General features: G+C 63.8%; 1 protein-coding gene across 1 annotated transcript; it reads left to right on the top strand.

The window, feature by feature from the left end:
* The first annotated feature begins 7,053 nt into the window (after positions 1-7,053).
* Positions 7,054-20,146, top strand: KLHL30 (kelch like family member 30). Its single transcript, XM_027538078.1, has 8 exons — positions 7,054-7,168; positions 8,921-9,737; positions 11,058-11,193; positions 13,025-13,111; positions 13,742-13,897; positions 15,472-15,660; positions 16,620-16,765; positions 18,059-20,146. Exons 2-8 carry the CDS (start codon positions 8,964-8,966, stop codon positions 18,308-18,310), a joined length of 1,740 nt encoding a protein of 579 aa, XP_027393879.1. The 5' UTR covers positions 7,054-7,168; positions 8,921-8,963; the 3' UTR covers positions 18,311-20,146.
* Positions 20,147-21,703: the final 1,557 nt, after the last annotated feature.

A 21,703-nucleotide genomic window follows, 5' to 3' on the forward strand; every position in this document is an offset into this window, starting at 1 on the left:
AGCATATTAAAAAGCAGAGACATTATTTTGTCAACAAAAGTCCATCTAGTCAAGGTTATGGTTTTTCCAGTGGTCATGTGTGGATGTGAGAGTTGGACTATAAAGAAAGTTGAGCACCGAAGAATCGATGCTTTTGAACTGTGGTGTTGGAGAAGACTCTTGAGAGTCCCTTGGACTGCAAGGGGATCCAACCAGTCCATCCTAAAGATCAGTCCTGGGTGTTCACTGGTAAGACTGATGCTGAAGCTGAAACTCCAATACTGTGGCCACCTGATGTGGAAAGCTGACTCATTTGAAAAGACCCTGATGCTGGGAAAGATTGAGGGTAGGAGGAGAAGGGGACGACAGAAGATGAGATGGTTGGATGGCATCACTGACTCAATGGACGTGGGTTTGGGTGGACTCCGGGAGTTGGTGATGGACAGGGAGGCCTGGCGTGCTGCGGTTCATGGGGTCGCAAAGAGTCGGACGCGAGTGAGCGACTGAACTGAACTGAGTCCATTGATGGAACTAGGGTTGTTCTGACCCTAGAATATGGTCATTCAAATCAGCAGAAGAGACACTTCACACAGAAAACATTGCCCTTTTGCAATAGAGATGCTGCAGCAAATCTGTGGGGGAAAGAAGGGATTGTTAATAATAGTACTGAGAGTGTTGGAAACTATTTGGGGAAGAATATGTATGACCTTACGGCACCCTATGCCCCAGATAAATCCCAGACGGAATAAGAGATGCTTTGAGCAAGTAAATCCATGAAACACCCGCTGAGGGGGTGGGCGGGTCTGGTTGTGCAGGACCCCACAGCATGACGGGGCCACGCTGAGCGTAGGGGGCAGTCTTACCTCCTGCAGGTAAGTGCCTCGGTCACCCGAGCTGGACGACCCTCTGTCCACGCATCAGGCTGTAAAGATGATTGTGTGCTTTACCGCGGTCATCTCACACTCCCCATCTGTTCCGGGGCAAGGCACAGAGGTGACGCCTGTGTCACCACAGTCCGCATGGCTCCCAACCTGCACGTCCATTACTAGAAGTGATCGGGTGTCACTTCCACCTTCTTAAAGCATGATGTGTCCCCATTATGGTGGAATTAAAAATCACATGGTCCAAAGACTCATCACATCAGAAATGCCTCATCACATCAGAAATGCTTGCCACAGAGTACTGTGATGAAACAGAACACAGGCCTCGCCACGGTCCTGACACCCGTGTGCTCGTGGGGATTGTCTGTTGGCAGTTTTCTGCTTCGTGTCTTTCTGTGTTTTCCAAATCTCCCACCATGAACATGTGTTATTTTTATCATCCTAAAAAGAAACAGGCAGTGTATTTTTAAAAATTGCCCCACTGGGGAGCAATCCGACGATGAGGATCTGTTGAGCCCCTGGTTTCGAGTTTCCCAAACTGACCTGTCATCTGAGGCGCTGGGTCCCCGTAGGGCGTCCATTCTTGGCGCCCTGTGCTGTACACAAGACGGCGGGCGGGGAGCTGCCCGTGACCCTGGCCTGTCATCAGCATCGCCTGTCCTGTCTCCTGCAGCCCAAGTCAGGGGTGCATTAACCCTTCGTGCTCTGCCTGCAAACAAAGTGGGGGCTGGGGTCGGGAGGCACAACCAATGCCTCTGTTTCCCCTCCAGCGCCTTCTCCGGGAGGGCCCTGGACACAGCAAGAGCTGGAGACATCCATGAAGCCCCGGGAGGAAGGCTGACGCTGAGGAAGCCTAGGGGGAACGGGATGGCCCTGGACACAGCAAGAGCTGGAGACATCCATGAAGCCCCGGGAGGAAGGCTGATGCTGAGGAAGCCTAGGGGGAACGGGAGGGCCCTGGACACAGCAAGAGCTGGAGACATCCATGAAGCCCCCAGGAGTAAGGCTGATGCTGAGGAAGCCTAGGGGGAACGGGATGGTCCTGGACACAGCAAGAGCTGGAGACATCCATGAAGCCCCGGGAGGAAGGCTGACGCTGAGGAAGCCTAGGGGGAACGGGATGGCCCTGGACACAGCAAGAGCTGGAGACATCCATGAAGCCCCGGGAGGAAGGCTGACGCTGAGGAAGCCTAGGGGGAACGGGATGGCCCTGGACACAGCAAGAGCTGGAGACATCCATGAAGCCCTGGGAGGAAGGCTGACGCTGAGGAAGCCTAGGGGGAACGGGATGGCCCTGGACACAGCAAGAGCTGGAGACATCCATGAAGCCCCCGGGAGGAAGGCTGATGCTGAGGAAGCCTAGGGGGAACGGGATGGCCCTGGACACAGCAAGAGCTGGAGACATCCATGAAGCCCCCGGGAGGAAGGCTGACGCTGAGGAAGCCTAGGGGGAACGGGATGGCCCTGGACACAGCAAGAGCTGGAGACATCCATGAAGCCCCCGGGAGGAAGGCTGACGCTGAGGAAGCCTAGGGGGAACGGGATGGCCCTGGACACAGCAAGAGCTGGAGACATCCATGAAGCCCCCGGGAGGAAGGCTGACGCTGAGGAAGCCTAGGGGGAACGGGATGGCCCTGGACACAGCAAGAGCTGGAGACATCCATGAAGCCCCCGGGAGGAAGGCTGACGCTGAGGAAGCCTAGGGGGAACGGGATGGCCCTGGACACAGCAAGAGCTGGAGACATCCATGAAGCCCCCGGGAGGAAGGCTGACGCTGAGGAAGCCTAGGGGGAACGGGATGGCCCTGGACACAGCAAGAGCTGGAGACATCCATGAAGCCCCCGGGAGGAAGGCTGACGCTGAGGAAGCCTAGGGGGAACGGGATGGCCCTGGACACAGCAAGAGCTGGAGACATCCATGAAGCCCCCGGGAGGAAGGCTGACGCTGAGGAAGCCTAGGGGGAACGGGATGGCCCTGGACACAGCAAGAGCTGGAGACATCCATGAAGCCCCCGGGAGGAAGGCTGACGCTGAGGAAGCCTAGGGGGAACGGGATGGCCCTGGACACAGCAAGAGCTGGAGACATCCATGAAGCCCCCGGGAGGAAGGCTGACGCTGAGGAAGCCTAGGGGGAACGGGATGGCCCTGGACACAGCAAGAGCTGGAGACATCCATGAAGCCCCCGGGAGGAAGGCTGACGCTGAGGAAGCCTAGGGGGAACGGGATGGCCCTGGACACAGCAAGAGCTGGAGACATCCATGAAGCCCCCGGGAGGAAGGCTGATGCTGAGGAAGCCTAGGGGGAACGGGATGGCCCTGGACACAGCAAGAGCTGGAGACATCCATGAAGCCCCCGGGAGGAAGGCTGATGCTGAGGAAGCCTAGGGGTAACGGGATGGCCCTGGACACAGCAAGAGCTGGAGACATCCATGAAGCCCCGGGAGGAAGGCTGACGCTGAGGAAGCCTAGGGGGAACGGGATGGCCCTGGACACAGCAAGAGCTGGAGACATCCATGAAGCCCCGGGAGGAAGGCTGATGCTGAGGAAGCCTAGGGGGAACGGGAGGGCCCTGGACACAGCAAGAGCTGGAGACATCCATGAAGCCCCCAGGAGTAAGGCTGATGCTGAGGAAGCCTAGGGGGAACGGGATGGTCCTGGACACAGCAAGAGCTGGAGACATCCATGAAGCCCCCAGGAGTAAGGCTGATGCTGAGGAAGCCTAGGGGGAACGGGATGGCCCTGGACACAGCAAGAGCTGGAGACATCCATGAAGCCCCCGGGAGGAAGGCTGATGCTGAGGAAGCCTAGGGGGAACGGGATGGCCCTGGACACAGCAAGAGCTGGAGACATCCATGAAGCCCCGGGAGGAAGGCTGACGCTGAGGAAGCCTAGGGGGAACGGGATGGCCCTGGACACAGCAAGAGCTGGAGACATCCATGAAGCCCCCGGGAGGAAGGCTGACGCTGAGGAAGCCTAGGGGGAACGGGATGGCCCTGGACACAGCAAGAGCTGGAGACATCCATGAAGCCCCCGGGAGGAAGGCTGACGCTGAGGAAGCCTAGGGGGAACGGGATGGCCCTGGACACAGCAAGAGCTGGAGACATCCATGAAGCCCCCGGGAGGAAGGCTGACGCTGAGGAAGCCTAGGGGGAACGGGATGGCCCTGGACACAGCAAGAGCTGGAGACATCCATGAAGCCCCCGGGAGGAAGGCTGACGCTGAGGAAGCCTAGGGGGAACGGGATGGCCCTGGACACAGCAAGAGCTGGAGACATCCATGAAGCCCCCGGGAGGAAGGCTGACGCTGAGGAAGCCTAGGGGGAACGGGATGGCCCTGGACACAGCAAGAGCTGGAGACATCCATGAAGCCCCCGGGAGGAAGGCTGACGCTGAGGAAGCCTAGGGGGAACGGGATGGCCCTGGACACAGCAAGAGCTGGAGACATCCATGAAGCCCCCGGGAGGAAGGCTGACGCTGAGGAAGCCTAGGGGGAACGGGATGGCCCTGGACACAGCAAGAGCTGGAGACATCCATGAAGCCCCCGGGAGGAAGGCTGATGCTGAGGAAGCCTAGGGGGAACGGGATGGCCCTGGACACAGCAAGAGCTGGAGACATCCATGAAGCCCCCGGGAGGAAGGCTGACGCTGAGGAAGCCTAGGGGGAACGGGATGGCCCTGGACACAGCAAGAGCTGGAGACATCCATGAAGCCCCCGGGAGGAAGGCTGACGCTGAGGAAGCCTAGGGGGAACGGGATGGCCCTGGACACAGCAAGAGCTGGAGACATCCATGAAGCCCCCGGGAGGAAGGCTGACGCTGAGGAAGCCTAGGGGGAACGGGATGGCCCTGGACACAGCAAGAGCTGGAGACATCCATGAAGCCCCCGGGAGGAAGGCTGACGCTGAGGAAGCCTAGGGGGAACGGGATGGCCCTGGACACAGCAAGAGCTGGAGACATCCATGAAGCCCCCGGGAGGAAGGCTGACGCTGAGGAAGCCTAGGGGGAACGGGATGGCCCTGGACACAGCAAGAGCTGGAGACATCCATGAAGCCCCCGGGAGGAAGGCTGACGCTGAGGAAGCCTAGGGGGAACGGGACGGCCCTGGACACAGCAAGAGCTGGAGACATCCATGAAGCCCCCGGGAGGAAGGCTGACGCTGAGGAAGCCTAGGGGGAACGGGACGGCCCTGGACACAGCAAGAGCTGGAGACATCCATGAAGCCCCGGGAGGAAGGCTGACGCTGAGGAAGCCTAGGGGGAACGGGATGGCCCTGGACACAGCAAGAGCTGGAGACATCCATGAAGCCCCCGGGAGGAAGGCTGATGCTGAGGAAGCCTAGGGGGAAGTCCTGGGGCTCTGGGGAAGGGGCAGGACCTTGGGCTGGACTGGGCTATGACTGGGCGAGGCTGAACTGGGATATGACTGGGCTGGACTGGGCTGAGCTGGGTTGGGCTATGACTGGGCTGGCCTGGGCTGGGCTAAATTGGGATATGACTGGACTGGGCTGAGCTGGGCTGGACTGTACTAGGATATGACTGGTCTGGACTGGGCTGGGCTGGGCTGAACTGGGCTAGACTGAATTGGGATATGACTGGGCTGGACTGAACTGTGATGTGACTGGGCTGGACTGAAGTGGGTTATGACTGGGTTGGACTGGGCTGAGCTGGGCTGGACTGAACTGGGATATGGCTGGGCTGGCCTGGTCTGGGCTAAACTGGGATATGACTGGACTGGGCTGAGCTGGGCTATGACTGGGCTGAGCTGGGCTAGGATATGACTGATCTGGCTGGACTGGGCTGGGGAGGGAAGCTCGGACTCAGGACACCTGTGAGTGAGCAGCGTGTGGGAGGCCCCGAGAGCGTGTGGTCGGGCAGGTGATCCCTGCAGTGTCTGTGTGATGACGACACTCCCACATTAGAGCAGAGACTGGGGCCGGCTCACAACCAGCGCCTCAGCAGGAAGCTGGGCCAGCTGCCACGTCCCCGGGAGGAGACAGCTGTCCCAAACCCGCGCTGTCCTGACACCCAGACACCCTGGGGAAATTCCCTTACCTTGCCAAGAGTGGGGCCCGTCACCCTGGTGCCCCCAGGTCCCTCTGTCCTGTAAGAGCACCAGCCAGTCCCCAGTGGGCTTTGGGAGGCCGGTCAGCCTTGGCCACCTGACTCCTCCACGTCCCAGCACACCTTGAAACTGGTTGTACTGGTGAGGCCCAAGCGGATACAAGACGGAGGGGCTGACAGGCAGAGCCCCCCAGCGGGCCTCCCTGGTGCCTGTAGGCCTGGGGCTGGAAACATCCCTCTGCCCCCTGGCATGAGAGATGCCCCCCTATGCTCCCTGGCATGAGAGATGCCCCCTCTGCCCCTGGCATGAGAGATGGCCCTCTCTGCCCCTGGCAGAGATGCCCCTTGCATGCCCTCCACTCACCCCAGACTCAGTCGGGGCCTGTGACTCCAGAACCTGCAGAGATCCAGGTGTCAGGAGTTCCCCTGTGACTGCCGTGAACCAGGCCTCCCAGGAGGCCATGAGCCTCCGCGGCTGTATCTTTAGATCATCCCATTTCTTAGCCTTCCTGGGCATCACTACCAACGAAGACATCAGGGCAGGCCCAAGGCCAAGGCCACGATACAAACACAGAGCCTCGGGACCGCGCACCCCCGTCACCAGCCTGGGAGGCGCCTCTCTGAGCCCCTCCTTTACCACCAAGACTTCCCAGCACCAGGGACCCCAGGTTTTGAAAGTCTTTGCTGAGCAACCCCCATTTCCTCACCACGGTCACTTTTTCCCATGTGATGGAAAATAAGAGGCCACGTGCGCCCCTGTCAATAACCACAGGAAAGCTGGTACGTGCCGGGCCCTTATGACACCCTGGCCCTGAACTGAGGGCTCCGTGTGGCCCCTGAGTCCCCAGCTCGGGCTTCACTGTGCCCCTCTTGCCAATGAGAAAACACAGAAGTGAGAGACCCAACACTCCTCACTGGGAGTAAGGGGTAAGCCCAGACGTGCCACTCGCCGGGTGCTTGCTGCCGTCCGTCCTGGCCCAGGGGTCACAGGAGGCTCCCGGCCAGCATGGTCATTCAGAGAGGACAAGCAGAGAGGAGCTGTCACTCCTCTCCTTCCCTTACTGGCCACTCCCCCCACCACCAGATGCTGACAGAGACTAAAAATACCCTTCTGTCCCCACGTGGCTGCCAGCCCAGCCCAGCCCAGCCTGGCCCCGTCATATCCCAGCAGATCCTCCATGCCCCTTGGCCGGCTGGGCAGTCGTGTTCTCCAGCCTGAGTTCTGAGACAAGGTCTCAAAGACCCACTGAGAGGTAGGATTGGGGGCAGCCGGAAGGGGGAGGTGAGGACCGGGGCTGGGACCAGCTGGGGAAGGGGAGTTACAGTGGACAGCCCAGTGGGCCTGGAGATCCCAGCCCTGAGTGCTTTGCGGAGAGACCCGCACACAGCCTAGACCCAGCCCCGGGGGGCTGGGGTGGGGGCTCAGCGGGGCTGCTTCCCTTCAGGTCTTTCTGGAGAAGCAGGGGGCAGGCTGGACCACACCTCTGCCTGCAGCCAGGGCTTCGGTGTCCAGCCCCAGCCAGGGCTGGACTGAGGCCCTTTGTTGTCCTGTCCGCTCTGCCCTCCTCACTCCTGGCCTGGCAGGCACTGGGCAGGGGGCTCTGAGCCCCCTGGAAGCCTCGGCCCCCGGTGAGGACTGCAGGGCGGCAGGTGTCAGCAGATGACCTGAGGCTCCCCGGGAAGGTGCCAGGCGCTCCCGCCCACTGGCCTCCGGCTGCCTGGGGCAGCGGCCGCCTGGCTAATCTCCTGCGCTCCCCTGGGAGGGACGCGCTGCCTTCCCCCGAGCCAGAGGGCCTTGCAGGGAGGGGGTGAGGCAGGCTGGACGCCCACCAGGGCCCTGGACCCGTCCTGACCCAGCGGAGCCCAGGCAGGTCCTTAGGCCTCCGGGTGGGTTCTCTGTGTGCCTCCCTGCTCAAGTTCCCGCCACCGGCACAGGACCTGGGGCGTCCACAGGGCAAGTTCTCCTTATGGGAGCTTTGGGGCTTTGTCGTTTCGATGGCACTGGGTGGACCCGGCATTTTGCACTGGCCTTCGCTTTGTTGGCTGCTAAGGCGCCCCCTGGTGGACCCACGGCGTCTCAGGGTGCAGCTTCTTGCTCTGTGGTCACTCAGGGGAAGACAAGCTGTGCAGAACTTTCTTTTTTCTGGGGCGGTTTTCTTAGGGCAAAAATATCAGAAGATCGTAAGGAAATACGTGCATAATTAAATTAGCCCAGAAGTGCGTTCGCTGGATCAGGCGATTCGAACTGAGATTGCTCTCTTGTGGTTGCTTGTCTTCGCCAACCTACATCCAGTGTCATAACCTGGGGGGTCCAGGGGTCCGGGACCCCCGAGCTGTGTAGTCTTGGACGAGGGCCTTGAGCCTCTTTTTGCCTGTGTTTCCCCACCTTTAAAGGGGCGGGAACAGCGACCGATGGCTGGCAGGGTTCCCATGAGGGCTGAATGACGAGTGTTTGTGCAAAATCCAGGATGGCCTGGTCTGAGGGGGGCACCGTGAGGGCACGGCTGATCCCCCAGCCCTTTCACCTCCAGCCTCTCAGTCTGCAGATGACGAGGCTGGGACCAGAGAGGGGCGTGGCTCACTCAAGGTCACCCAGAAAGGTCATGGCAGCTGAGGTTCCCTGTAACCGCAGGCCAGTAAGGACCCTTGAGGCTGAAACTATTCAGATGCGGATGCCCTTCCCAGCAAGGGGGGATCTGGGAGTAGAAGAGGCCACTAGGAGGGTTGGGGGTGGCTCTGTTTCACACAGTCCAGAGGTGCAGAGAGGGGCTGAGGCTTGGTTCTCTTGCTGGCCCATCCTGCCCTGATTGCCTAGGCTCTCTGAGCCTCAACCGCCTCACCTGGGAAAGACAACGCCTCCGGCTCCCAGGGCCTCGGGGCTGGTTTAGGTGAGAGGCTGGGCGAAGCACTTCACGTGTGGTTGATGCTCAGACCGGTCAGCCTGACAGGTGACTCGGGCCGACGAGACAGTCCCCCTGGCTGACCCTGCCGGCTCCTCTCCCCAGGAGCCCGCGCGCGGACGCCCGTGAGTAGGTGAACCTCACTGTCATGGTGCGGAACGTGGACGACCTGGACTTCCACCTGCCCTCGCATGCCCAGGACGTGCTGGACGGTCTGCAGCGGCTGCGCTCCCAGCCCAAGCTGGTGGACCTCACGCTGCTGGTGGGCGGCCGGGAGCTGCCCTGCCACCGCGGGCTCCTGGCCCTGAGCAGCCCCTACTTCCACGCCATGTTCGCGGGAGACTTCGCGGAGAGCTTCTCGGCGCGCGTGGAGTTGCGGGACGTGGAGCCCGCTGTGGTGGCGCAGCTGGTGGACTTCGTGTACACGGGCCGGCTGACCGTCACCCAGGGCAACGTGGAGGCGCTGACCCGCACGGCCGCACGCCTGCACTTCCCCGCGGTGCAGAAGGTCTGCGGCCGCTACCTGCAGCAGCAGCTCGACGCCTCCAACTGTCTGGGCATCTGCGAGTTTGGGGAACAGCAGGGGCTGCTGGGCGTGGCCGCCAAGGCCTGGGCCTTCCTGCGGGAGAACTTCGAGGCCGTGGCCCGGGAGGACGAGTTCCTGCAGCTGTCCCAGGAGCGGCTGGCCGCCTGCCTGGCCAGCGACCTGCTGCAGGTGCAGCCGGAGCAGAGCCGGCTGGAGGCGCTGCTGCGCTGGGTACGCCATGACCCCCAGGTCCGGGCCGCCCACCTGCCCGAGCTGCTCGGCCTGGTGCACCTGGACGCCGTGCCCAGGCCCCACGTGCAGCAGCTGCTGGCCTCGGAGCCGCTGATCCGGGAGTCGGAGGCCTGTCGGGAGGCCTTGGCCCAGGGCCACGAGGGGGTGAGTGACAGGTGGGGAGCAGGGAGAGGAGCCCCGAAACTCCACCCGCACGGGGACAGACGGGATGGAGTGTGCAACCCCGCCTCCCTGGGGTCGGTTCACTTCCCAAGTACAGACTGCGCCCCTGTGTGTGCCACTTCCTGCCCGCGAGGACAGGGGACCCAGAAGTGGTCATCCCTAGCCCACAGCTTGGCGGGAAAACCCCCTGGAAACACACCCAAGGCACATGAGAAAGGCCATGCTGGACTTTGGGTGTCCTCACAGGGGCAGGCAGTCAGGGAAAGCTGCCTGGAGGAGGCAGCATCTGAGCTGGGCTTTAGAGGAAAGATAGGAGCCCGGCAGGGTTAAGTAAGCCAGGAAGAGCGCACAGCTTGTACAGAGGCGAGGAGCACGGACAGGCGTGGCAGCCGGCCACCACCTGACCTTCGGAAGCTGCTCAAGCGTTTATGGGATGCAATTTCCTATCTGGGCTGGCGGTGGGCCTGGTGAGAGGGCAAGTTCTTAATTGACAGGCCAGGGTGTGACTGAGGCAAGGAGCTGAAGTCTGTCTGCTCCCAGGCAGCTGGCTCAGGGCTTTGCTCAGAAGAACCTGTTAGGAGCCAACTCTGGGGACAAAGATGTGGCTCAGGCCAGCGGTGGGGGGTGTGGTGGAAAATACTGGCCACTCTGCATCCACACCACCGGCCTGCCGGGTACAGGGTGCAGCCGCTGGCCACCCGCACACGAGGTGGTCACCCTGTAGGTGCTGGAGGTGGGACGTCAGGACACTTGAGGGTGGGTCAGAGAGGCAGTGGGACTCTGGGATCCAGGGAGCTCTCACCCAGCAAGAAACATTCCAGCATTTCCTGCCATCCAGGGCCATCCTATGTGGCCACCCCGGCTGGCACAGGGGAGCTGGGCTCCCAGGGGGTGGGGAGCCTACCTGGGGGTCTGGGGACAGGGTCTGGGGGTTGGTTCCAAAGGTGGTGCAGAAACAACTCTGTTCGGCGGGGCAGGGGCTGGAGAGTGGCTGGGAGGGAGCAGGCCTCGCGCTCAGGCCCATGAGGACCTGGCTGCCACCTGTCCAGGTTCAGAGCGCTTGCCATCACCAGCCCATGGCAGCCATTGCATGTGGACGTGTATGCACACACACTCATGCACAAGCCCACACAGACACGCACACGCTGCAGCTCGCCCCACCCCACGCATGTGCACTGACGCAGGGCCACACTGTGGACCCACAGCAGCTCCCAAATGCCCAGGCCACGGCCAGCCTCCGCACCCGGGCCCCTCTGACCAAGGATAGGGCCTGCCCCTAACCCCAGCCCCCTGGCCCCACAGGCACTGCTGGCCCTCCCGCAGAAGCTGGAGGAGGTCCTGGTGGTGGTGGGCGGGCGGGCGCTGGAGGAGGAGGAGGAGGGAGCTGAGGAGCTCGCCCCCCTGGCCGGGAACTTCGCCTTCTACCACACCAAGGCCAGTGAGTACCCTGAGGGCCCCACAGCCCCGACGCAGGGCGCCCTCCGTCCTTGAGGTGGGGAGGTTGCAGAGGAGCCCAGGCCCCAGCAGGGGAGGGAGGTGGACTGCGGGGGGGCCCTGCGAACCCCTCTGCCTCCAGCCGCAGCCCTAACTCTGGGGTTCCACGCGCTGGGGCCTGGGGAAAGCGTCCCCTGCCCAGACTGCCTGGTGTGGCAAAGTGGCCACTGGCCTGGGCGGGAGGGCCAGCTGGCAGCTGCTTCCCCTTGGCGCTTTTCCTCTGTCTGCCTAACGGGGCCTCAGTCCTGAGGAGCACAGGGAGCTGGGGGTGCGGACAGCCTGGGGTGCAACAGCTCAGGATCAGGGTGGGCCCAGTGGGGTCCCGATTCCCGCCTTTGAGCAGGTCACTTTGCCTCCTTGAGCCTCAGTTTCCTCATCTGTGAAATGGCCTTTGTAATGAGGAGTCAGTGTGAAGAAAGGGGGCCAGGCCTGCCTCTCCTGCCCAGGAGCCCCTTCACAGGTCCCCCCCCACCGGAAAGGAGGGGTGAGAGGGCAGCAGGGCTCTGGGGGGAGGGGCGCCACGCCAGCCCCGGGAAATTCTTCGGAAAGCACTGGTTTGCTGGCAGCCGTCCTGGGGCTGCTGGGCAGGGGGCCACCACCCTGTGGCGTCAGCGGCTGGCAGGCTCCAGGAAGCCAGGGCTGATGGGGGGGATTTGTGGGCTGACGTCAGCAGATGAATTGGGAGCAGCTGTCCCTGAGACCCCGGGGGTGGGGGGAGGGCGGCGGCAGGGAGGCTGGCAGGCAAAGGCCTGGTGTCCCCACCCTGGGGTGACACAGACGTGAGTCAGGGGGACACACAGTCCCTGCCTAGCGGGGGTTCTGCATGTCCTGAAAACCACTGTACAGCTGTAAACAGTAAACAGGAATCCTCCTGGGGACATCCCAGAGGCCGGTCTCTCCCACAGCCTTCCACAAACACCCAAAATGTGTCCATAGAGAGGACTAAACATTCCCATTTTTATTGCTCATTTTGGTTTTTTTCAAAGTCAGTCTCTTGCTCTTGTAGCTTCGTGAAGGCAGATCCATTGCTGCCTCATGCAGTGGTGTGGGCATTGCTCTGTCTCACCTCAGGGGCATTAATTCTCACAGCCACCGTCAGCTGGGCAGCTGCCGTGTGACGGCCGCATCTCCCACAGTCCCCACCCACCAGGAGAGAGATTAGCCCCATTCTACAGATGAGGAAACTGAGGCTGGGCTTTGTCTGAGGCCACGGCACTGGAGCAGGGGCACGGGGGTTGGGACCCACTCTGCCAGCTGCATGGCCGCGTCTGGTCCCCTCCCTGCTGCCCGTGGGCCCAGAAGGTGCTCGGGGTGAGCGAAAAGACAAGAATCGAGTGAGTGAAAGATGCTTGTGTTATAACCCACCTGTGGCTTAGTGATCAGGCCCCTTAACCCCTCCTCCACCTGATTGGGGTGGGAGCTGACTAGGGGCCAAAAAGTCCATCGGGGTTGGTAGGATCAGCTGCAGGGTCAGGGTGAGAGCCAGCTCCTAGAGCCTGGACCCCTTCTCTGCACACCCAGGGTGCCAGGCCCCAAGGGTGACATGGGGAGCCAGGGACCCCCTGGAGCCAAGCCCGGGGCAGCTGGGGCATCCGGGGCCACTTTGAACCCACACCACTGGGTATCCTTCCCCACCTCTGCACCCAGCTGAGTCCAGCCTCTGCCCCCCACCGGTGAGGGGACATTTCTGCCCCCCTCAAGCGGAAAGGCGCAGAGCAGGAAGGGGGCCCCCACAGTAAGCCCCGCCACCCTGACACTCCCCTGTCTTCTGCCAGAGAGGTGGATGGCCCTCCCAGACTTCCCAGACCACCACAAGTGGGGCTTCTCGCTGGCGGCGCTCAACAACGACGTCTACGTGACAGGTGGGTGGGGGGGGGGGGGGGGGGGGGGGGGGGGGTGGGGGGGGGGGGGGGGGGGGGGGGGGGGGGGGGGGGGGGGGGGGGGTGGGTTGGGAGGGCCGGGGGGGGGGGTGGGAGGGCGGGGGCCGTGTCCTGAGCCCCGAGGCTGAGCCCTGAATGCCATGCTCGGATCACTGGCCGTTTGGTCAAGACTCTCCCAGACCTTTCCATCCTACAGAAACAAGGAAATGTCATGTCAAGTCCACGGGTCCACACGCGGGCACAGGGGAGCGTCACGGGCTCTGTCCTGCAGCCAGGGTCTCCCCAGGAGGAAGCATGTGAAGGAGGGGGGTGTCCCTCTGCTCTTATATCTTGGAAGTTGGGGGGGGGGTGCAGTCCTCAGGAGGATTGGTTGAGAAAAAAGCTTTCACTGATGGAAGTCTGAGAGGCTGTCCCGCTTGTTTATGTGGTGTGGAGGGGTCTCTGCAGGTCACAGGGCTAGACTGTGCCACCGCGGTCACCACCCCCCTACCCAGGGTCCCGCAGGACGGAGGCCTGGCACCGAGGAAGGGGCAGGAGCCCTGGTGCTCACTCCCCGCCCGCCCGGAGGTCCCAGGCCAGTGGGCGCCCGCGTAGACAGAGCCTCTCTCGTAGGGGGCTCTCGGGGTTCCAGGACGGACGCGTGGTCCACCACGCAGGCCTGGTGCTTCCCCCTGAAGGAGGCCGCCTGGAGGCCGGTGGCGCCCATGCTGAAGGCCCGCACCAACCACGCCAGCGCCGCGCTCAACGGGGAGATCTACGCGGTCGGCGGTAAGGCCCCTCCCCGCGCCCCACCCCCTGCCGCCGCGCCCCGCCCCCGGGCATCCTCGGGTGCGGCTCAGGCAGGAGTCTCAGGGCCCAGCTCCAGGCTGCTTCCATGTTTTCTGGGACGCAGAGAACAGGACAAGGAGTCAGTCCCCCAACCCCGTGAAGAGCCGGGATCTCAGCTGCCGATGGGGGTGGCCACGCTCACCCCAGGACCAGGGCTCGGCCCTCAGCTCGGGGTCACCTCCTCGGTGACGTCCCTGGGGCGAGGGGACCCACGGGGCACCCTTTCGCTGTCACCTGGCCTCCAGACACCCCCGGCCTGAGCTCAGGGCCCACCGTGTCCCCCCTGCACCCCAGAGGCACTGCGAGGAGTCGCCCCGGGGATGCTGACAGATGAATAGTGAACGACGCAGCAGGCGGCTGAGCGAGTGTCCCACGGCCTCCGGAGGTGACAGCTGGCCCTAGCGCCATCCCCGGAGCCCCACCTGTCCCGGGGACCCCCTTTCCCTCAGTGGCTTCCGTGTCCCCCACCCGAGGACAGAGGGCTTGCACAGGGTACAAGGCAGCTTGGGGCCCAGGCTCTCAGAGCCCGAGGTGGGTTCCAGGTGGGTGCCCACCCACGCTGGTGTGCGTCACCATCACACCCAGGCGGTCCAGGGCTGGGACACTGCGTGCGTGCTAAGTCGCTCGGTCGTGTCCGACTCTGCGACCCCAAGGACTGCAGCCCGCCAGGTTCCTCTGTTCGTGGAACTCTCCAAGCAAGAATGCTGGAGTGGGTTGCCATGCCCTCCTCCAGGGGATCTTCCCAACCCAGGGATGGAGCCCCCGTCTCTCTGCATTGGCAGGCGGGTTCTTTTCCACTAGCACCATATGGGAGGGGCTGGGTGAGGGGCTGCCTAAAAGTCCCCCCGAGAATGACTTTCTCCATCCCAGGAAGGGCCTCCGCCGTGTGAAGGGCCTGGAGATGGCAGCCTCCCGGGACCCCCACAGGCACCTCTCCAGTCACCCTGGGCTCTGAAGGGCTCAGAGCAGCTGGGCCTCACCGGGAGGCCCCATCACCCACTCCGAAGTCAGGCATCCCTGGTCCAGGAGCCCACTCCCATGCCACTTCTTGGCGAGTGGCCTTGGACAGACACTCTCCCTTCTCTGAGCTCTGCTGCCCTCTCTGTAAAATGGGGCACATCCCTGCCTCTCAGGCTTCCCAGGTGGCTCGGTGGGCAGAGCATCTGCCTGCAAGGCAGGAGATGCTGGTTTGAACCCTGGGTCAGAAACATCCCCTGGAGGAGGGCATGACAACTCGCTTGAGTATTCTTGCCTGGAAAACCGCATAAACAGGGAAGCCTGGTGTGCTGCAGTCCGTGGGGTCTCAAAGAGTCGGGCACAACTGAAGCCACGGACCACACACGCATGCCCACATGTACCTGCCTCTCCGAGCTGTGCCCACCTCCCCCTGCCCTTGTCCCCCTGGGCACCCAGGGCAGCCCCTGCAGCCTCTGCAGAGCCTCAGACCCTGTGTTTTCAGGAACCTTCCTTCGTCCTAGGCCCCTGCAGCCCTAACGCTGCCCTTGGCCCCGCAGGCACCACTCTGGATGTGGTGGAGGTGGAGAGCTATGACCCCTTCACGGACACCTGGACGCCCATCCGCCCAGCCCTCAAGTACGTCAGCAACTTCTCCGCGGCCGGCTGCGGGGGCCGGCTCTACCTGGTGGGCTCCAGTGCTTGCAAGTACAATGCCCTGGCTCTGCAATGCTACAACCCGGTCACAGGTGTGGAGGGGGACAGGGGGTGTGGCTGGGGCTGGGGGCGGCCCGCGGGGCCAAGAGGGTGGGCACAGGTGGCCTCAGGGCCCCTCTGCAAGGCTGTGACCCCGTCTCAGCCGCTGGGTGGGTTGGGGGGCCCCGGGGATAGGTGTGGCCAACAGGGTCAGGGAGCGGGCAGCCGCAGGCCTCTTACAAAGGGTCACGGCCCCCCTTACCCCAGTGATGGATGGGGCGGTGGAGGAAGGCAGGGGCCCACAGGGTTCACCGGCACAGAGCCACAGCCCCCCACAGTCTAGAGGTGTGGGGGCTGGGGGCACAGTGGCAGGTGGGGGGACCAGGAAGCCCTGCCCCAGGTCCTAAACCTGTCTGGCTGCTGGCTCTGCCTGGAGCCAGCCTTGTGGGGAGGGGCAGCGGGCCTGGACCCCCAAGGCCTGGCGGACACCAGCTCAGGCTCTAGGGTCGGGGTCAGAGCTTGGGCCCCGATCTGAGGATACCGGGCTCGCACAAAGCACCTCCTTCCTGGCGTGGGCCAGGCCTGAGAGGGAGTGAGTCGAGAGGGAGTGAGTCCCTGGCCTCTGGGGGTGATCAAGCCGGGGATGGGGTTCTTGAGCTGTTTCAGGGGGAAGGAGCCAACTCTCTGTCTCTCCCTTGGGGCAGCCCCTCCGGTCCATCCTCTGGACAGTGAGGCTGAGGATCCCATGAGACGGACCAGGCCCAGGGTCGGGTGGGGGCCCCGGGTACCGGACCGAGGGGCCAGCAGGATGGAGGCAGAGGCCCGGGGCGCCCACTCAGGCCAAGGCCTCTGGATGCCTCGTAGCCCCTCCTGAGGACCCGAGAATGAGGCTCCTGGGGACCCTGCCCTCCCCCCGAGCAGGAGTGGGGCTCAGTGGGGCGCCCCCACCCGCACGGCAGGGCAGGAGGCTCAGAGGGCCTCCCCAGTGACGCGGGCGGGCGTGTGTCCGCAGACGCCTGGAGCGTGATCGCCTCACCCTTCCTCCCCAAGTACCTGTCGTCTCCACGCTGCGCCGCCCTGCACGGGGCACTCTACCTGGTAGGGGACAACACCAAGAAGGTCTACGTGTATGACCCCGGGGCCAACCTGTGGCAGAAGGTGAGCCAGCCCCACCCCGGAGAGAGCAGGCCTGGGCTGTGGGCCCCCCGGGGCAGGGGGCAGGGGACGGGGCCTGCAGACGCAAGGGCCCAGAGCACCCCACTCCCGAGGACCTGGGGCCGCTGGTCACTGCGGATGCTCTGTCCCCAACACACAGAGAAACCTGTCCTCCTCCTCAAGGGAGCAGAACCAGGCTCGGCCAGGGGCGCTCCAGGGCCGGTGAGCTCAGAGAGAGCTCCTCCTCCCTGCTGCAGACCAGGCCCACGAGGACTGAGTCCCCTCCCCCTGGGATGATCAAGCCAGGGAGGGGGTTCTTGAGCTGTTTCAGGGGCAAGGAGCCAGCCCTTGGCCCCCCAAACGCACCCCCATTCCTTCTACTGTCCCCTCCTCCACCATTCCAGGGCAGGGGCCGGGGGCTTGTGGGGGCACCAAAGCCCTGGCCTCTCTCTGCGTTTCTTCCCGAGAAGGAGGAGGGACAGTGCCCAGAGCCCACAGCGGCCTCTGCTAGCTGGGCCAGCCGGGCAACAGGGGGCCTCTGTGATCCGCTGACCGCAGCTGTCCCCTGGCGTCAGTGCTCAGCTGACCGGAGGCCCCCATGACAGGAGCACAGCAGGTGCAGGGCCGGCCCTGCCAGGCTCTGTCCCTGGGGCCCGCCGCCTGGGGCTGGCCCGGGCTCCCGGCCGCAGGGCTGGACGTTGTCCTCTGCAGGCCTGGAGGTCTGCCGCCTGTTCCCGTCTCCACCTGGGGGGGGCCTCCCCTTCCTGCCCTCCCAGGCTCTTCGGGACGGGCGCACACCTCTCTCCGCCTGGCCTGGGGAAAGCTATGAGCCCTCAGCCTGCTAGCCCCCGGCCAGGGCACCCCTGAGGACCCGGGCTGAGTTGAGGGCAGAGCAATGAGTCCCCCGGGGCATCCGTCAGGGCAGAGGCCACACTGTGTCCTCGAGACAGACAGAGAGTCAGAGGCCCAGCCTGCATCTTGGGAGCGAGGCCCGGGCCCCCCTCGATGCCCTAGGCTCAGATGTGGGCAAACCCGGAGAGCAAGGGGCGGCTGGGAACGTTATCCCCGGAGGAGCGGGGTCTCCCTGTGAAGGAAGAATCTCAGGGGTCCCCCAGGGGCAGCGGGGTCAGGGCTGAGGCCCCAGGAGGCAGGTGGGGCACCTGGATGGGGGGTGGGGCGAGGTGCCCCCACCCTGAGGCCCAGGCACTGAGAGGAGGCAGGTGGGGCACCTGGATGGGGGGTGGGGTGAGGTGCCCCCACCCTGAGGCCCGGGCGCTGAGAGCAGATCGTCTGCAGGTGCAGCCCCTGCACAGCCTGCACGAGAACGGGGCGCTGGTGCCGCTGGGGGACGCGCTCTACGCCACGGGCGGCCGCTGGCAGGGCATGGCCGGGGACTACCGCGTGGAGATGGAGGCCTACGACCGCGGCCGGGACGCCTGGGTCCGCCTCGGCGCCATGCCCCGCCTCTGGCTCTACCACGGCGCGTCCGCCGTCTTCCTGGACGTCTCCAAGTGGACCCAGCCCTTCGGGCCTGCCCCCGAGCCCTGAGCCACCCCGCGGCGCCCCTGGAGCGGGCTGGTGGTGCCCCCACCCCAGGGGCACGGCCCCCTTCCAGTCTGGTTTGTCTGACGGCTCAGCGTCACCGGCCCCTCTGGGTCCAGGCTGGGCTGGGGCCACCGGGGACGACAGGGGCAGAGTCTTCGTCTCCGCAGCCACCACTCCAAACTCAGAGCTGACCAGCGACAGGGGCTGGGCCTCTGCAGGCCTGGAAGGATGGGGAGAAGCTGTGCTCCTGCCGTGGGGCGTCCGAGACCTCAGAGCAGGGAGCCGGGCCCCGGGGAGCAGCGTGAGAACTCGTGATCTGTCTGAGGACCGGCCGCTCCGTGTGTCCCTCGGGTGGCGGTCGGAGGGAGCCACACAGATGAGGGGGCCAGCAGGGGCCCTGGAAGCTGGGAGGCTGCCGAGGGCGGGTGGCACCAAACAGAGGGCCCTGAGGTGGGGTCAGCGCCCGCCGTGGGGGGCCTGCTGCTATCTCACAGCTGTGTGACCCGCCCGGCCACCCCCCCCGCCCCAGTCTCAGGCACACAGGGTTGGCTTGGGAGGGGTCTCCCGGCCCCCAGGCTCACACTGGCACCTGGTTTCCAAAGGCTGCTTCTGGGGAAATAGAAGGACCAGCTTGTTCCGGGTCAGCCCCCCAGGAGGCCAATGCCCGCAGAAACAAAGAAGGAAGGAGGTGAGGTGTGGGGGCTGGGAGAGACAGGCCTTCTGCTTGCTGGGGCGCGGGGGGCAGAGAGGGCGGCAAGGCTGCCCAGAGAGGGGGTCAAGAAGGGCCTGGGCTCCCCCCTTTCTTGGGGTGTGTGCTAAGTTGCTTAAGTCATGTCCGACTGTTTGCCACCCCCTGGACTAGCCTGCCAGGTTCCTCCGTCCATAGGCTCCTCCAGGCGAGAATATTGGAGTGGGTGGCCATCTCCTCCTCTGGGGGATCTTCCTGACCCAGGGATCGAACCCTTGTCTCTTACATCTTCTGCGTTGGCAGGCAGGTTCTTTATCACCAGGACCTAAATGAAGGTGCTTCGTCAGGAGGAAGGTCCCCAGAGGGGAGCTGGCGGGGCTGGTGTCCTGGGGCTGGTGTCCTGGTGTTCTGGGGATAGCTCCTGGGTGCTCCAGTGACTTGCCCTCAGGCGGCCTGCTGGGCAAGGAGGCCCAGCACGTGGACTGCCCAGAGTCCCCCAGGAAGCACTGGGGCCCCTTGCAGGGCAGGTTCAGGCCCCTGCTCCTCCTCACCCATCCTGAATGAGGCACCGCGTCTGTGGCCACTGGGATGATGGAGGCCCCTCACCGGGCCCTCCCGCCTCGACACAGGCTTGGTGGGGGTGCCCAGCCTGGCTGTATCCCCGGCGCTGACCTGCTGAGCCCTCGGGCAGCTCCCGACACCCTCCAAACCTGGGTTTCCTCTCCAGGGCCAGCCCGTGGGCTCCTCCAAGAGTCCCTCGGGGACCGCAGGGCCCCCGACATTGCTGATTCTGAGCATCGTGTCCCGGGTCCCTCTGGCTCCCATAGACCCAGGGCCACTTTGCTCCCAGACTGACTCCTGCCCATCTCTTCTGAGAGACCTGAGTGGGTCCCAGGATCCAGACAGAGTGGGGCGTGCTGAGGGTCTGGTCCCAGAGGAATACGAGCCGCAGCCCTCAGGACACTTGGTCAGTCAGATGGTGGATGGGGCGGGTGAAACTGAAGACGGAGGTCTCTGGGATCCTCCCCGCTTTCTGTAAGAAAATCACCTGGAATATTTTTTAGATGCTGATCAAAGGTGCTATTTCAAAGACTCAGCATGTCACACTGGAGTTTTTTTCTGATCAAATACACGTAGTTGAAAATGTCCCAGGTGAACGCCTGCTCTCTGCTCCGCCCGCCTGCACGGGGCTCAGTACCTGGGGTTGGGGGAGCACACCCCCCTGCAGGGCCTGGGGCTCCACTTTGGGGGGCCGGACTGCCTGAGCTGCCTCAGGGTGCCTGGATCTGGCCCCTCAAATTCAATGATGGAAGAACTTGACGGGGGGCTGCATCTGAGGTGTGGGCTGGCTGAGGCGACTGAACGGGGGGCTCAAGGGGCTCCCAGGACCACCAACAGGGAGGAGTTAGCACCCCTCTGCCTCCAGGACCAAGCAGAGCAGAGGCAGAGCCCAGAGAGGGAGCTGGGGAGGGAGAGGGCACCTGGGGGCTCCATGACCTCAGGCCAACCCCAAGGCTTAGTCTGTTTCCTCATCTGCACAGTGGGGGCAACTACATGATTTGAGAGCTGGGTGATGTTGGGCATATGGCAAAGGCAGGCTGCCCGCCACCCCCCACACCCCCCCGGAGGCCGCTCCACAGGCTGCTGAGGCTCCCGCGGTTCTGGGGGCAGAGGGAGCTGGGCTTCCCATGACTTCATCGGCAGAGGTCCTTCCTCTGCAGGAAGAGAAGCGAGTGGGAACAGCTTGGCTGCATCAGACCGCCGGGAAGCCAGGGCCAAGGCCGTGACCTGAGGGCCCAGGAATGAGGCTTGGATTTCCACCAGGCCTGAAGGCACAGGGTGGGTTGGGGGCCACCCCACACACCGCCCGGCCCCCGCCTGCGGCCACCCCAGTGCCTCAGCCCTGGGATCCGTTACCTTGCCCACAGACGCCGCCCCCCTTTCTGTACCCACAGGACACTGCTGCCAGGGAGGGGCACACAGGGCCCCCAGAGCCCTATGTGGGGGGGTCCTTGGCCTGTGTAATGCTTTGTTAAGCTCCCCTCCCCTCCTTTGGGGCTCTTGTGGAGCTGTGAACCCCCAGAAGCACACAGGGAGCCCCACATGGAGGCCCCAGCTCTCTGCACGCTCCCGCCCTGGGGCTGGGCTGAGTCGTCACCTCCAGAGAGCGTACAGAGGCCACTCGGCAGCGGAACAGATCTGATTTGGGTCCTCTGGCGGGTCCGTGACATCATGAGGATTGCTCACTGCTTGGGAAAATAACTGTTTTTCACATGGCAAAGGCTCTGGTCCTCACTGCTGACCGCACAAGGGCCAAGGCTCCCTACTGTGAGCTGGAACCGTATCACGAGACTATCCGAAGGATCGTGTGACCCAAACCTGGTCCCTCTGTCCCCGCTGTCCCCGGTATCGCCTAAGGTGACAGAGCCTGAGGCTCACCTTCCCAGGGCGCAGGACGGGACTAACAGCAGATGTGGTCCTGGGAGCAGCCGGCCTCACCTGAGCAGGGCACAGGCCAGCAACCCAGAAGTGGAGGTCCCAGGCAGCAGGCCTCCCTCTGGGGTGGCCCTTACCCGCCACCGAACCCCTAACAAGTGGGATCCCAGACGAGGGCTCGGGGCTGGCAGCTGTCATTGTGCCCATTGTACAGAGCAGCAAACTGAGGCTCTGAGGGATGCGTGTCTAAAGGCCCCGAGATGGGCCTCCTC

This window comes from Bos indicus x Bos taurus, chromosome 3 (assembly GCF_003369695.1).
Source record: "Bos indicus x Bos taurus breed Angus x Brahman F1 hybrid chromosome 3, Bos_hybrid_MaternalHap_v2.0, whole genome shotgun sequence".
NCBI lineage: Eukaryota > Metazoa > Chordata > Mammalia > Artiodactyla > Bovidae > Bos > Bos indicus x Bos taurus.